Source organism: Myotis davidii, unplaced genomic scaffold, assembly GCF_000327345.1.
Source record: "Myotis davidii unplaced genomic scaffold, ASM32734v1 scaffold281, whole genome shotgun sequence".
Taxonomy (NCBI): domain Eukaryota; kingdom Metazoa; phylum Chordata; class Mammalia; order Chiroptera; family Vespertilionidae; genus Myotis; species Myotis davidii.
The window spans coordinates 2328224-2344886 of NW_006293784.1; the positions used below are offsets into that span (position 1 = coordinate 2328224).

General features: G+C 37.3%; 2 protein-coding genes across 2 annotated transcripts in view; one reads left to right on the forward strand and one right to left on the reverse strand.

The window, feature by feature from the left end:
* Positions 1–5020: 5020 nt before the first annotated feature.
* Positions 5021–16663, reverse strand: part of MNAT1 (MNAT CDK-activating kinase assembly factor 1) — a 209651-nt gene continuing 198008 nt past the window's right edge. The window contains exon 9 of the mRNA XM_006767648.2: positions 5021–5467. Within this exon, the coding sequence (XP_006767711.1) occupies positions 5347–5467 (121 nt within the window). The 3' untranslated portion in view covers positions 5021–5346. The remainder of the gene's footprint in view (positions 5468–16663) is intronic.
* Positions 9840–10361, forward strand: LOC102752769 (60S ribosomal protein L26). Its single transcript, XM_006767647.2, has one exon. The coding sequence runs from the start codon at positions 9887–9889 to the stop codon at positions 10322–10324; it is 438 nt and encodes a 145-aa protein (XP_006767710.1). The 5' UTR covers positions 9840–9886; the 3' UTR covers positions 10325–10361.

The following is a 16663-nucleotide window of genomic DNA, read 5'->3' on the forward strand; positions in this document are numbered from 1 at the left end:
TATAAGTTTATTATCTAAATTATTTAAATACATTTAAATATGTTTGTCTCTTGTATACTAACTGGGAAAGCACTAATATCACTTTGCAGACATCCTTAGCTGAAGACTGTTGCTAAGTTTTATATAGTACTCTTATACTATCACTTAAAAGTAATAAAAATGAGATTATTTAGATCAGGAATATGCAACCCATGTCTGGCAGCCAAATCTGGCCTGCCACCAGTTTTTGTATGGCAAATAATTTGAGAATGGTTCTTACATTTTAAAATGGTTGACAAATAATCAAAATAATAAGATTTGGGGGGACACAGATGCGAAGGGGCACATACAAGAATCAACCAATGAATGCATACATAAGTAGAACAACAAATTGATGTTTCTCACTTCCTCTCTCTCTAAAAAAAAACATGTTTTAAAAAAGTTAAAATAAGATTTCCCTTCACACACAGATTAGCAGTAGATATTTTCAGAGTTCAGCATTTTTGGGTCGTTGGTGCAAATGCAAAGGAAATTTCTGTCTTTCAAAATCCATTTAACTACAATTGAGCTTCCACCTAATCTTCAATTGAAAGTGAATAATGTGCTGTGTAATGACATACTAAAAGGCAGATATCAAGGGAAGAATCTAATAGTCTTACAAATGCCTTCCAAGTGATGAATATGCTCAGAATCATATGCTTCTGGATTGCTATCTGTATTAGGCAGCCTCTATCTGTGTGAAAATGTTACCAAAGAGATGAGAAGACCTCAGCTCTTACCTTCTTGAGGGAAGGATTTCAATCAAGAGACAAAATGTAGAAAAGCAAGCAAGAATTTATTGACTGCAGCAAAAACATTCTTGGGGCAGTGAAACAAGGAAGGGCAAAGAAGCAACAGGACAGCCTAGGCTGGGCTGCTTTGGCTCACTCAGAAGTCAGAGAAAAGGAGACAGGTTCGGGGGTTATCCTGGGATGAGCTGAAGGTGCCCATTGCACCCCAAGTTGGAAGTCTCAAGGGATCCCTTAGGTTAGGGGATACATGTAGTTGGAAGAAGGGAATGGCACAGGCATACTCCTTGGAGAGAGAGTGCACTGGGGCCTTCATTTTTAAGGGTTTTTAAGGGCTGGGCATTTAGGGGAGGAGGTCTTAGGGGCAGATCAAAAGAATATTCATCAGCTTATGTTAATGTACCAAAATGAGATTTATTCTCTTACTGTCCTTGGGTGTGGTTGGCAAATGGCACTTAGATTTCTGTTATGCCTCCCTGAGTAGGGTGATTTAAGCTGTTAACCCGCTAGTTGGAGAGAAGTGCAAATCACTTACCCTTAGTAGCCTTTGGGGAAGATAGGACTTACTAGGTGGCTGCAAACTGCTGTTTTAACTATCTTTAAGTTTCCCTATTCCGTTTGTCCTGGAGTTTTCCTGGCTTTTTACTATTCTATAACAAAAAGACTTATTTTTTTAAAGGTGAAATGTGTAAAATCTCATTACAGATAACCATTAACAGGTGATCATTTACAATTGATTTTAATGATAGGAAACACTTAGAATTCCCATTAAAGGAAATGTTATTCCTCCCAAAAAAGGCATTACAGAAAATAATTATATCTGGAATTTTGTTAATTAAAAAATTGTGCCAATTTATCTATTGTTATATAAGTACCTACTTTAATGTCCTCAATTTTGCTTAGTCCACAAAGCCTAATATATTTACAATCTAACCCTACAGAAAAAGCTTTGAGGACCCCTGATCCAAGTCATTAATTACAAACTCAAATGCCTTCAGAAGCCAGACAGGTAATATAAGTAGATGAAGACAATCAATGATAAGAAGTGTAGAAAAGTAATGAATTGGAGCCTTTATTCCTTATCTAATGGCACTTTAAAAAATCATTTTGAAACTCAACCCAACCTCAAGCAAGAACTTGAGGGCTAATTCAGCCAGGGATTACTAGTTTGGGACTTCTAATTTTATTACCCTCCTTTTCCTCCCAGGGAGAAGTATGTAGGTCAGGGGTCAGCAAACTTTCTATAATGGGCCAGATAGTATTTTAGGCTTCATAAGTCATAATAAGGTCTGTAGCTTCTCAACTCTGCCATAGTAGCTCAAACGTAGCCATAGACAATACATAAACACTGTGTTCCCAAAAAACTCTATTTATGGACACTGAAATTTGACTTTCATATGCTTTCCATGTATTAAAAAGTATATTAATCTTTAGGCATTTTTCAAACTTGAAAAGAATGTAGATACCAATCTTAGCTTACAGAGCATACAAAAGCAGGCAGTAGTTGGATTTGGCCAGGGGTCAATAGTTCGCCTCCTCTTGATCTAGTCTAGGTGAAGAAAATTAATTGCAAGTAGGAATAAAATTTTCTAGTACTGTATGTGCTAGTTATGAATATTAAATATGGGTAAAAATGATATTATTTGTACATGTAAAGTGCTAAGATTCCTGCCTCCATTTAGTCATGCCTTAGACAAAATATGCAGTATGTAGTTGTAAAGAAAACATAATCCTTAAATGCTTCTATTAACATTTTAATACCCCCTACCCTTTTTCCTCAGCATGGATAAATGAATGTGTGATTATTTCATTATTTAAATCTAGGCCCTCCCTAAACTTTCTGATGGTGATGGCTGATAATAACTAAACTCTGATGAATGCACTAGAAACTGACAGCTCATTAGATAAAATTTTTAATTTTGTTAATTTTTGACAAGTTTTATGCCACCTTAAATTGAAATGATTATCTCATCACCTGTTGACAGCCTAAAGATAACGTCTTAAAAAAGCATAGATCAAATATTTATTGAATGAAATTAAGGAATAATGCATCCCAACTATGATATAAATGTATTCAATACCACTAATATCTGCTTAAAAGGAGGAGAGTAATTAATGGTCAATCATGTTCTATGTCATGAATTTCTTAACTTCTCTCAGGATATCAAGAAGGTTATTTAGATTATGTCATTTATATCTCGTAAAAAAACTAGGTACTTGATATATAAAATTTCTTTGAAATCTTAAGAAGATTTCTACTCAGATGATTTTACACAGCTATTGTTTGTAAGTTTGAACCTGACAGTCATCTCAAGAGGACGGACTCTGGAATTTGACCACTTGGATTCAAATCCAAATTCTGCTACTTTTAGGTTGTGTTGACCTTTGTGAAGTTATTTGACCTTTGTGAAGTTATTTGCCCTTTCTAAATAACTTGCCTCAGCTTCTCAATCTGTTAAAGTGGGGAAAATAGTATTATCACTGTTGTAAGGATTAGAAAATGCACAAAGCAGGAAGCATCATACTTGGCACATGCTCAGTAGTTGTTAGCTATTACTTCTGTGCTAGTAAAATGTTAAAAGTAGTAATTCATGCCAATGGTTGAGCATCCACCCATGAACAAAGAGGTCACTGATTTAATTCCAGTCAGGGCACATGCCCAGGTTGCTGGCTTGATCCCCAGTAGGGGGTGTGCAGGAGGCAGCAGATGGATGATGTTTCTCCCTCATCAATGCTTCTATCTCTCTCTAAAAATAAATAAAAACATTTTTTTAAAAAAAGAAGTAATTCATGTAGATAAAAGACTTACACAACCCTTTGTCTCCAAGAGGAAATCACTGGAAGGATAGGGAATAACAATCAATTTAGAATATTTCTGTTATTTAGTGAATTATTGTCATTAGGTTAGCTTTCACCATTCCCTTTGATCTAATAGGATCATTTAACAACTCCTAAATTCTGCCTATTGAACAAAACATGGCAATAGTAAGGGCAAAATATTTAGAAAGGCACAGAAGTTTTGGAATTTATTTGCCAAATCAAGTGCAGGCAATTCCCACAATAATAAGATAGGCTCAAAAAAAGTTTCAAAAGTGTTTGAAATGTTCTATTAATTAGTTAATTCCATTTAAATACATGATGCAAGGTACTAAGAACTAGTAATAGTGTTTCTTTTTGAAAGACAATACCTAGCTTTGTCAGCAGAGTAGACAGAGCAAAGCCTTAACTATAGGTCCAAAGTTCTCACTGTTCTTTGAATAGATTTATAGATTTTATCAAAAATGCTAATTCTCAGTTGGGGAATACTGATAAAAGAAACAGGATGTAGCCTCATAGAGTATAGATAAAACTAGACTTCAAAACAAAAAACCTGTTTTCTAATTCTGGCTTTTTACTAACTTGTGTATATGATCTTGCCCTACTCAATTATTTGATGCCTTGGTGTTCTCAAGTATCAAAGATGGTTAGAAGTACTGTAAAGATAAAGATGTACTCCTGAAATTAATACTTGCTTAGTCAAGTAAGATGGAGTTGTTACATAAGGATATTTCACACAACTTTCCACTCATAAAATTAACATCTGCTATAATGGGGATTTGATAGGAAATCCCTTAATTTGCTTGAGAAACTATGTCCCATACCCAGTGGTCTGTATAATAATCATAAATGGTTGAGATCCAACAAATATCCATCCTATCCACATCCAAACTCTTTAAGCAAAATCCTGGTATACTAAAAATCTTTGAAGTTTCAACAGAAACGACATCAGAGTCTCATAAGGAAATTTCATTTAAAATGTATCCATTACAGTCAGTCTCCAAAGTTTCATCATAAAATGAGTTCACTTTGGAGGTGAAAGGTGCCATTTAAGTATTAAGTTTTATTAACTTACTTCTTTGAATTTGTCATTAAAGCAGGTTAATATTCTTCTCTAGTTTATCCTAAGTATGGCTCACAGCTGGGAACTGTAACACCTTGATCAAGGTTTGTCTCACTTTCCACTGCTCAAAACAGGCACTGAGTCCTTAATATTAAAACAGTGACTTTATCACAGGTCAGGTTTTACTTGCCATAACTTTCTGGTAGAAGGAAATATATCCACTTGTCTGGACTAGTATTAAGAAGACATTGGGAAAATAAGGAACATTTTATGAGAAGAAATAATAGACTTGGATATTAACACTAAATGTTGTATTCAAATGGCATTTTATAATGTACAGTAAAACACTGTAATAAGAGAAAAACCACAAAACTTAGCATAAAGTCTAGCTTTATTTTTAAAAAGATTTTACAAGTCTGTCAATTTCAAATATACATAGGTAAATTATTCATATCTTTCATCAGATGAGGCTTCAATCCCTCTCAAAAAATATAAGTAAAAAATCTGTTCCCACAAATATGTTTGCACTATATGCTCAGCTTAGTTCTGAAATGTTCTCTATAAATACTTTAGCTCAGCTGCTCTGCTGATACTGTCGTTGTGCAACTACCTATGGCTACAAGTTTACAGGTCTGCTTTACTTTAGTCAGCTCCATAGCTCTGCTCCGAGGTCCAGATCTTATAAAAGAAGAATAAAGGTTAATTGGCCTGCCAGAAAAGCCCACTGAATGCATCCTGTAGTGCTCTGTGGCAAGCAAGAGAAGAAGTATAGCCTCCAGCAAGGTCCTGTGGAGAGGCAGCTCTGACGTGGTTTAAATACCTAAAAAACAAAACAAAAATGTAACATTGATATAAAAAGCACATAAAACTGGTAATATTTTAAAAATCGATGGTAAAGCTGTGGATGAAAAAGAGGCCACATACTAAACCTAACCAGTTCAGGAAGGCCTGCATGGCAGGCCTTACAAACTCAGATATCTAAAGTAACCACATAGGATAGTCTGAAATTAGAACTTCATAACTAAAAGCAATGCATGGTTGTAGTCCTGTCCTAGGCAGGTATCTTCCTTGACAAAGGTCAATCTTCACCTTACCTAAACCTGTCTATTGTCTTTTGCATTTATGATAACACTAGAGGCCCAATGCATGAAATTCGTGCACCAGTAGGGTCCCTAGGCCTGGCCTGTGATCAGGGCCGATCATCCCCGGCTGCCAGCAGCCGGCCCTGCCCCAGCCACTAACGCTGCCGGTTGCCCTCCATTTGTGGGGCAACCGGAGGGGCGATTGGGGCCCTGTTTGCTTGCACCCCCCTTGGCCTGGTGCCGCCTGCGTCTGCCGCCACCTACCCCCAGTTCCCATTCCCCATCAGGCGATCGGAGCCTGCTGGTCAGGGTGACGGACCAAGAGGTTGGCTGTTCCCGTCCGCTCACTGGCCCCACCTCCCACCGCCAGTCACCCTCTATGTGGGGCTACCAGTAGGGCAATTAGGGCACTGCTCACTCGCACCCACCTTGGCCTGGCACCGCCCGTGTCCGCTGCCACCCACCCCTGGTTCCCCATTCCCCATCGGGCAATTGGGGCCTGCAGGCTGGGGGCAGACACTCAATGCAGGAGCTGCATTGAGTATCTGCCCCCTGGTGGTCAGTGCGCATCACAGCGGCTGGTCGTTCCGCTGTCTGGTCGAATTGCATATTACATTTTATATATATAGATAGGAATGTCAGGGTAATTTCCCTTTTCCATACTCCTCAGGGCACAATTTCCCATCAGAGCAGAGACCACAAGACCCCCTCATTGTTACTGTTATCCTGTTAATTGTCAACTGTTAACTATCCTATACCCACTAATGTAAGAGAAGTATGTGTCTATTTGAGTTATTTTTATGCAATCCGAGATATCACTGGCTTTGCTTTCCCCCACCTCCCTAATCTACCACCAATGGATTTCATGTAACTCCCCTTAGGCTTGCCTCCTCCTCTGACTGTAGTGTATAAAATAAGGTGCAAAACTGCCATCCTCTGGAGCATTTTCTCAATCCCTTGAGCTTTTTGCTTCCCAGCAATTGTCAGTTTGGCTCAAATAAACTCATAAAAATTCTTACAGGTTTGGGCATTTCCTATGTTGACAAGCAGATTCAAATTTTAAAGAGGAATTCTGATTTGAAATGTACATCTGATGAGAGAAAAGCTCTCCTTTCAGATGAAGGTCAACCCCATGGTGAGGGACCATATGGGGAATGCTCTCTGCCAAATGCTTTACAGTATTTGGAACATCAAGTGCATAAAGATCTTTTTCTAAAAGTTCAATTTAAGTCTCAGTTAATTTTTGTCTGAGGGAGGAATATTTTTTCCTTAAATCATTGAGGTTTCTTTCAGCAGTCTGAGCTGCCAATCAATTATCATGTGCTTTCTTCTCAGGGGAAATAATCTGCCCTTGATAAGAATGAATGGTTCTCACCCTAGCCAGTTTGGCTCAGTGGATAGAGCATCGGCCTGCGGACTGAAAGGTCCCAGGTTCGATTCTAGTCAAGGGCATGTACCTGGGTTGTGGACACATCCCCAGTAGGGAGTGTGCAGGATGCAGCTGAATCGATGTCTCTCTCATCGATGTTCCTATTTATCCCTCTCCCTTCGTCTCTGTAAAAAATCAAAATATATATTAAAAATAAAAATAAAAAAAGAATGAATGGTTCTCTCCAATTCTTTAAGATCTTTGGCTCGCTTTCTGTGGGTCTCCAACTCTTCAGCTACATGGCTGATCTTTTCCACCTGCTTTAGAAAGTTTTTCCTTTTTTTTCTAACAGGTAATTTTCTTCTGTTATTTTCCTAAGAAGTATGATTACATTTACTTGATACAGGTTAGCCATTACTTTAAGTTTGTGCTGAAGCTTTTGAGTCTCATTTTCAAGCTGTTCATTTTCTGACTGTAAAGACGCTTCTTCATTCTGAAGATTTTCAGTACACTCTATAAGCTCTTCCTTTGTTTTTTCTACTTCAGTTAATTGAGTGTATATTTGGTTTCTTTCTCCTTCAAGCGTTTTTAAAGAAGCCTTTAGCTTAGCAGGATGAATCAGCTTCTTCAAAGCTCCTTTTGGTTGATTATCTAAGAATGCACCATTTTATGAATCACTCTTCAGTACCAATTCCAAGTTATCCCTTAAGTCTTCTCCTAGCACAGCAGCCCACTCTTGCTGCAAGCATTCATTTCATCAGAGACTTGATCTGATTTTCATTACCACATAGAATTTGTTTTGCATATACTTTGGAGTCTTCAATGTTATTTTCTTGTTTATTTTGTTCACTCATTTATTTCATTCTTCAACTTCTTGTAAAAGCTATTTCTGGCTTTCCTGAAGTTGGGAATTTTCACTCAAAGCATCTTACGGCTCTCTTAGGTCCTTCATTCGTTTGAAATATTTTGAAGGTTGCTTTGGCTTCAGCTACCTATGACTTGAATGATTCTCATTCATCTTCCAAGGACTGGATCCTTTTTTGAAATATCCACCATCAATTCAAATTGCTCAGAATGTTTCGATTTCTCTCCCTTCAACTTTTTCTAGAAAGAGTATCTCTTCCTCAAATGCAGATTTGGAAGAGTTCAGCTTTTCACAGATTGCCTCCAAACTTTAAGCTTCTGTTGACTCCTTCTCAAAGCTGGAATCCTTTAATGACTAAGCTGCATTCTGTCCAGAACTCAAACCCGCACCGGGCAACGGCAACCAGACCACTACCGAGCTGTGTGTGCGGGGAGAGGGGAAGTGTGGGCTGGGGGGGCGGGGCATGCTGGAGGACATGGCGCCAGCAAGCCTCAAGTGTCCAAGTTATATGCTGGGGAGCCTTGTCCACTATGTTATGATTTGCGTCTCGAAGGTCCAAGGCAAGAGCCTGAGATTTTCCCTCTCCTCGCCACACACACCTCGGTTTAGTTTCAGCCAGGCCAACCAGGCACCTGCAGGAAGGTGGGACATGGTGAATTTATGCTACTACTTTAGGGAGGTTCACAGACCGGGCCTTTGCTCTTAAAGGGGTTGGCACTCTACCTGGCAAAGCTACTCCACCTTTGGAAGCCCAGGAACTCAGGGCTGAGAAAATGGGATTTGGCTCAGGCTCTACACTGTGGTATGGGCCACTCAGCCCAGATGACAAGGACTTTGGCCCAGGACACACATACCCCACCCCCCAAACAAACACTCTACGGGGTGACCTTGAGGCTCCCCCTGGAGACCTCTCCATGCAGCCCGGTTGAGTGCTGCACACCGCACTCCTGGACCAGGGGCCAGCGCCAGCCCCAGCCCCAGTACACAGCGCTTTGTTCTTGCAGCCCTGTAAGAGCCCATGGATGCTCAGAGGAACCTGCCAGTCTGGGAAAACGGGTCGCACCATTTGTGGCAGGATTTTTGGCAATATTTTATAAGCCCTTCAGACCTATACTTAATTTACAGAGGATTTATTTATAATGATGAACCCTTAAAGCACAGAGCTTGGGACAATCTCAGCTTGTTTCTGTCTTCATTACAAAACCAAGGATTTTTGTTTTGACTAATTATGTTTATTTGGGCACAGACACATTTACTTAAGTCTTCTTTTATGAATACTCTGCTGAGTTCTGCTCGCCATACTGTTTTTTCATTCTTTCTTTCATTTGCTTTATATTAGTGTGATATTGCCTACTACCCTATGATAATTTATACTTTCTTTCTTTTTGTTTTCTTTTAAAAAGGTTACTTTTGTTCAAATTTATTTGAAAGCATTCTTAGAGGTGATTTGTGGGAACAGCTTGGATGAAGATGGACCAATTGCCTGTCACTCTTTGTAAGTCCCCATGCAACTATCTAATCCTTTACCATTCATTACATTTTTTTAAAACCTTCAAAGTTTTGGGCTTTGATCTCTATTTTTTATCCTTCCTATAATTAAAATATAATAAAATTGTAAGTGAAGAGTAAGTGTGCATACATGAATAAAAAGTTGTACTCACTGTCAAAAGGATATCAGAATAGAGAATGATCTTGGAAGACTGTTGTGTTATAGACATTTGCACACTGAACTCTATTCCTGTTAATAAGGAATTACAGATGGGGAAGGTTTATCTATTCAGCATTCACAGGGGTGGGCAAAAGTAAGTTTAATCCTAGTTATAATACAAATAAATAACACAATAGTTAATAATACAAGAATAAACTCTGGAGCGTGTGGGTCTCTTCCCTCTTGCGGCCATCGTAGGAGCTCCAGCGGTCAAAATGAAGTTCAACCCCTTTGTGACTTCTGACCGGAGCAAGAACCGTAAAAGGCATTTCAATGCACCTTCCCACATTCGGAGGAAGATCATGTCGTCTCCTCTTTCCAAAGAGCTGAGACAGAAGTACAATGTCCAGTCCATGCCCATCCGAAAGGATGATGAGGTTCAGGTTGTTCGAGGACATTACAAAGGGCAGCAAATTGGCAAAGTAGTCCAGGTTTACAGGAAGAAATACGTCATCTACATTGAACGAGTGCAACGGGAGAAAGCTAATGGGACCACGGTTCACGTGGGCATTCACCCCAGCAAGGTGGTGATCACTAGACTAAAGCTGGACAAAGACCGCAAAAAGATCCTTGAACGTAAAGCCAAATCTCGCCAAGTAGGAAAGGAAAAGGGAAAATACAAGGAAGAAACCATTGAGAAGATGCAAGAATAAAGTAATATTATATACAACTTTCATTAAAAACTTAAACTGAAAAAAAAAAAAAGAATAAACTCTGTTTTGTGTACTCAACTGTAAACCTACTTTTGCCAACCCTGTATGTTCTGAAACAAATACATAAACAACTGAGAGAAGGAAGAGAACCTACTACTAGTTTCAAAATTACAAAATATGTTGTCTCCTTCTTTACAGGAAAGGAAACCTTAGAAAATTTCATGTTAAAGAAATCTCTGAGGCTGAGTGAGTTCAAAAGGATGTCCCAATTAGTAAATACAGAAGAATCTTTTGAACTAATCTCAAAAGACAATGTAAAGACACTATTTTTCTTCAATCACACGTAATTATTTAGCAACTCAAACTTTCTACCTTGATAAAGGTAGATAAACAGGCCTAAAAAAAATTGGAGAATCCTATCCAAAGAAGGGCAACTTGTTAGCATGACTACCAGCACTGTTGCAAAACAAATATTTCCAGCTTTGCATTAATGCCTAGTTTAAGAAACCACATTGTTACTTCAGGCCTCAGGAAGTAAAGGAGCTTCACCCACCTTAGAATTACGGGTAGGGCAAATGAATAAATCAGGCACCAGAACATTTTAATAACTTGGAAACTTTTCTACTCATTCCTTCAAACTTCCTGTGTGTCAAAGTCTTGATGCATGAGCAACTTATTATTTCTAACATAATAACAAGTCTGTTTTTCATTTGTATCCATGTTTAATAAGCTTGTGTGATTAAAAAAATATATGGCGACATAAGAGGCCAAATAGAAAAAGTGGTCAAAGTAAGACGCGGTGTAAGCTCCTGAAATTGGCTGTAATTTATTCACATTGCCACAAATCAAGGTGTTAACTCAATCCTTTGCTTCTCTGCCAAGGGGAAAGGGGGAAAGTGGAAGGAAAAGAGAAATAAATATTTATTGAACAATGACCTCCAAACTTTTTTTATAATATTTTTATAGTAGTAAAAAATATTTGAGCATGCATCTCCAAAATGTATATACTTATTTATAAATTATATACATTTAGTATATAATACATAAGTATACACATAATATACTAACATAATAAGTATGTTATAAAATATATACTAATTAAAGGATGAGATAAAGATAATAAAAGTTCCAATAATTCCTCCCTATATCCTATCTTACATATCCTGGTGGAATGAATCCCACTTTGGAAACTACTATGATTAAATCGTCATTGTCAAACTCTTGATAAAACTTTAGATCCCACAGAATTTAAATAAAAATTCACCAAGTCTACGGCATAGTCATAAAAATATCTGTTTATTACCTCCCAGAACACAATAAAATGGAAAACTGTTAAGACTCTGATGCACGAGAAATGAGGTAAGTGTTAAATCACCTTAGAAAATCTAAAAATCAACCTGGCACAGCATAAAATCACTGGGAACTAAATAACTATCACACAAGTCATAAGTGAATAATAGTTTTTACGAGTATCTTAGAAATGCAATGTTTCATTCCTGATATAAGTTTCCACCTAATTTTTTATCATTACTCCAGATAATGTATCAGACTTTATCCTTTCCTCAGACTCTCAAAAGAAAAGCATCGTCTTGGCTTCAATGGCTGTTCACTCATGGCAAAATTCAAGTACCACAGAGGAATGCCCGTCAACTTTCACAAGCCAACTATCATAAATGAGAACTGGTTTTCATCGTGGTAATGCAAACCACTATGCAACTAGCTGTTTTGATTCATCACATTTTGGTACAACTTGCTTCTGGGAAAGTTGAGTCATACCAACTCTGGCTTGGCAATTCAAGCATAAACCTGCAGTGTACATACAGCTTTTTATATGTTATCCTGAGAAACCTGAAACAGCTGCACTGCTGGCAGGAAAACACAGGACCACCAGTAAAATATCCAAAACAGTTGCATCTTTTAATTTATGACTGTGCACTGTTTCCATAAAAGGTATATAAAACAGTTCAACTTTTTATAGGTAAAATGTAATAAACAGTCATACTCAGTGATGCCATAAATGTGTAAAAAAAGTTTATTTAAAATGATTAATTAGTGTTTGAAAATAGTGTTTCTTGAACACAGTCATAATCCAGCGCAATGAGCAAATATTTTTATATTTGAGTTATTAATGCTAAGTTGTAGATTCTCACTGCCCAAACCAAGTCAATTAAAATTTCTCTGCATAGCACTGAAGAAAATGCATTTCCCTTCTAGCAATCATTTACATGAAACATGTCTGTGAGAATGATTCTTTAAAGATCTGCTTATTTACATTGCTGTTTTTGATCTCTAGGGCTGCACAAAACCGTTACTGTTAAATATTTTAACCTATTCTCACCATGGCAACCCACATTAATTTCAATTTTCAAAAATAAAACATAGTTCATTCTGTTATTCAACTGTGGACTTTATTTTCTAGGTACCTTAACTTAATGTTCTTAAACACTTTAATTATTGTGGTACACCAAAGTATTTTCAAGGATCTGCCACATTGAAACCACACAAAGAGAATTTTGTATTTTGCCTACTTTTTCACATTAATCCACATCTGTGTTATTTTAATTCTTTCATGACCGTTACAAGTACATCACTGAATAGGATTCCTGGGGTTTCTGGCAGAGGTCAGTATCATTTCATGTACACCTTTATACAACTGAATGAGGAAGAAGTCTTAGCCAAATTTATTTCCAAAAGTCGAGCTCAGTTGGATTTTGGAGCCCAGAGGTAATTGCTCTGACTATTTAGCCAATCTCAGGGCAGTATTTCTGTTTTTCATGGGTTTATTTTAAATACCTGTAAATCTTATAAGCAGAAACCAAGGAGGGGAAAAAAGAAGTTTGCTTATTTTGGTATCTATACCTTATTATACCTTATTTTTACTAAAAGCAGACTAAACTCAAAGATTTAAAAATCATACCTTTGATTATTTTCTTAATAAGGCTTAAAAAAAGTATGTTTTCAAAAGCATGTCTAAGATAATTCCTGTACAAAGGGCATCTTATGCCCTAACTTACACTCATTCTAAAGTTGCCTTCCTTTGCCATTACCCATCAAAATCCCTTTCAAACAAACTTCGGAGAAGGGGGAGGAAAGGAGGCAATGGATCCTTAGAGGGGAGTAATCTTTAGAAAACCACATTGAAGTTTGTTCCTGAACTTTGATTTCCTACACTGTCATTTTCTTCTGTTACATTTAGCAGCTTTTGCTCCCAAAGAAGGTGGTATAATTTACACTTAGCTTCAGAAAGACTTCATTTTCTCTGTTCTTTAACATAAGAGAGTTCCTCTGAGATTACTCTTTTACCATTTCCCTTCCTTTAAAAGCCCTATATTGACCATCTGGCTGAAGTCTTGGACTCAGCTCATTTTAGTGCTATTCAACAATGCTTTGAGTTCTGAGCGAGGGGCAGAGGGCAGGGTCGTCACTCAAGACCAAGAGGCAGTACTCTTCCCCTCCAGTCATAACCTCCCCATGAAAACCCTTAAAAAACTTTGGCTCCAGAGAATCAAAGAATCTTGGAATTTAAATTGAAATGAAAATGTGAAGTTCATATTAGTTCCCTCTACCTCAAATTACCAGGCCCTATGGAGAGTTCAAAGAAAAAAACAACAACATAGTTAAAAACTTGGACTGGTTTAAACTAAGAAAGGGAGTGAACTCTAGAGACTAAGATTTTATTTTTACAAGGTGGCCCATTTTTTAAAGTTTGCATTTAAAGCCATCATGCATTAAATAGACCAGTTCCAAGTAGTTTTGCCTCCTAGCCTACAAAATTTAAATATAAGTACCATTAAGAGAGATCAGCCATCTGATCTCAGCTGTCAAGATCAAGAGGTCTTGTAAGAAATTCAGCCAAAGCTATAAAAGATTTACATTAACAACCTGGAGTCTATCTCAATGAGATTTAAAAACAATCAGAGCAATAGTGTGCTCAATTACCACTAAAGAGCAGAAATATTCTGAAAACCGAGGTTAGTGCTCAGGTATCCTAATTTAATCATGAGGTCAGAATGATGAACTATCTACAGAGGGAAACTGATCATCATATATTCTAAGACAAACGGGGAAAGCAGTACATGTCAGAAATGTCCATAACTCTGAGGGCTGTTTGGTTATAAAAACATATGGGTTCATGAATTACAAGCAAAATAGAACAAACTTCCACAAACAGTCATAATGTTTCTCTTGGCTTTATTATCTAGTTATCAAGTGAGAACACAACTTGAATAAACTAATTATTAAAGCTGTTTCAGATTTATACTACTACACTTGGTAATCAAGTGACCAATTATTTCAGACATTCAGACCATCAGAACACCAAAGCTCAGATATGGAAATTAAAAGCCACAGGATGCTCACATAAGTCTTTCTGAACTATAACTGAAGTAAATAAACTGTGAGATTTATTGCTATCAAAGAATCCACTAGGTATTTTAGGAGAGGTAGCTATTACTGAAGTTAATGAAACTATACAGCAAAAGGAATACTTCCTTGACTTGAGTGTGAACTATCAAACACATAGAAGATAGAACTGTAATATATTCTATGAACAACTGGCAGTTGGTAGTTCATTCCATCAATTTAATACAGACAAATATAGGAATACCTCAAGAATCAGGTGTGGTGAGATATATCTGAACAGAGCCATGAAAACAAAATCAAAAGATTCTTTAAAAATTTATTTTATTGATTTTTTACAGAGAGGAAGGGAGAGGGATAGAGAGTTAGAAACATCAATGAGAGAGAAACATCAATCAGCTGCCTCCTGCACACCTCCTACTGGGGATGTGCCCGCAACCAAGGTACATGCCCTTGACCGGAAACGAACCTGGGACCTTTCAGTCCACAGGCCGACGCTGTATCCACTGAGCCAAACCAGTCAGGGCCAAAAGATTTTTTATAAATCTTAAATATACTTCTCAAAATCAGATGTTTATCTCAGCAACAATTACATTTGGCTAATTCAGTATTGTCCTTATATATAGATGAGAGTAAGCAGAAAAATGGTATAATGTTTTTACTTACTGATTCTTAAAACATTATGATCCTCATTCCTATGAATTTATTGAAGATAATAACCAGGGGAGAGAGAAGGCAAAGTTTCATTAAAAATCTAAAAATAAATCACATTAGAGTCATATAAAAATAACTATATGTAGACATGTAGATATTGTATATCCCAGTGAGGGACAAGTGCCACTTCTGTGGTGGAAATAAAATAGATATTATAAAAATAAATATCCTAGTTTCTAAAGTTTTTAAACTTTCTTTAAAAATCTAGTGTCCAATTCTGGTTTGTCTCATGTAATTTTTTACTATGAAGTAAGTCCATGCTAACAGATGTGTGCCAAAAATTTCATCACATCTTTATAAAGGCAGGATGAGTAGTTTTTCCCTAAGGGTGGGACAGAGGAAATGCAGGAATTCATATGTATGCAGCTCATTCATTCTTCAAATAATAAAAATAAAATTACTGAGTACCTAATGTGTGCCAGGTACTGAAGCAACCCTGAGAATAAAACAGAGCAAAGAGTCCATGGACCTTGTTTTCCATGGACCTTATAATTCAGCAAGGGAAAAAAAGATGTTAAATAATTAATATAATGAGAAAATCAGGGCTCTATGGGTTTGGATAAAAAGGGAAGCCAACATGAGCAAGTTTAGAAAAGGTATGTTTAGACCCAAAAGATGAGGAAGAGCCAGAGAAATAGAGCAGAGATCCAGCAGAAGAGCACATATGAAACAGCAAGAAGCCATTGCACATACTAAGACATACAAAAAAGGTGTCTCCAGCTAAGGATGAAGCTAGATATGTAGGCAGATAGAATCCAAAAGAAGGCCTATACAACCAATGTCACCCCAATAAATTCAATTTTGTTTAAAGTCATTATAGGAATGTTTAAGAACTGTGAAATTTATTCACAGGGCAATGGAGAGCCACTGAAAAGTTATTGTTAGGAACCTGATCATTTAAATAAGCTAAGTATTTGGCTGCATCGTGGACTGGAAAAAAGCAGTTGATTATAGAGAGACTCCTTATAACAGCAATTTTTAACCCTTTTCATCTCATGGCACACATAAATCAATTACTAAAATTCTACAAGATAAATACCTCATGATTTCACTCATTTGTGGAATATAGAGAACAACATAGACTGATGAACAGGGACAGATCTACAGAGAAACAGCAATCAGACTATTAATCCCCAGAGGGAAAGTAGGGGAGGGAGGGGGTAAGGGGAAGAGATCAACCAAAGGACTTGTATGCATGCATATAAGCCAAACCAATGGACATGGACAACAGGGGGATTAGAGCATGAGTTGGGGCGGGGGGGGGGG

What these genes read in the sequence shown, in the direction of transcription:
- LOC102752769 (XM_006767647.2), top strand. Translation starts at nt 9,887, where the DNA reads ATGAAGTTCAACCCCTTTGTGACTTCTGACCGGAGCAAGAACCGTAAA.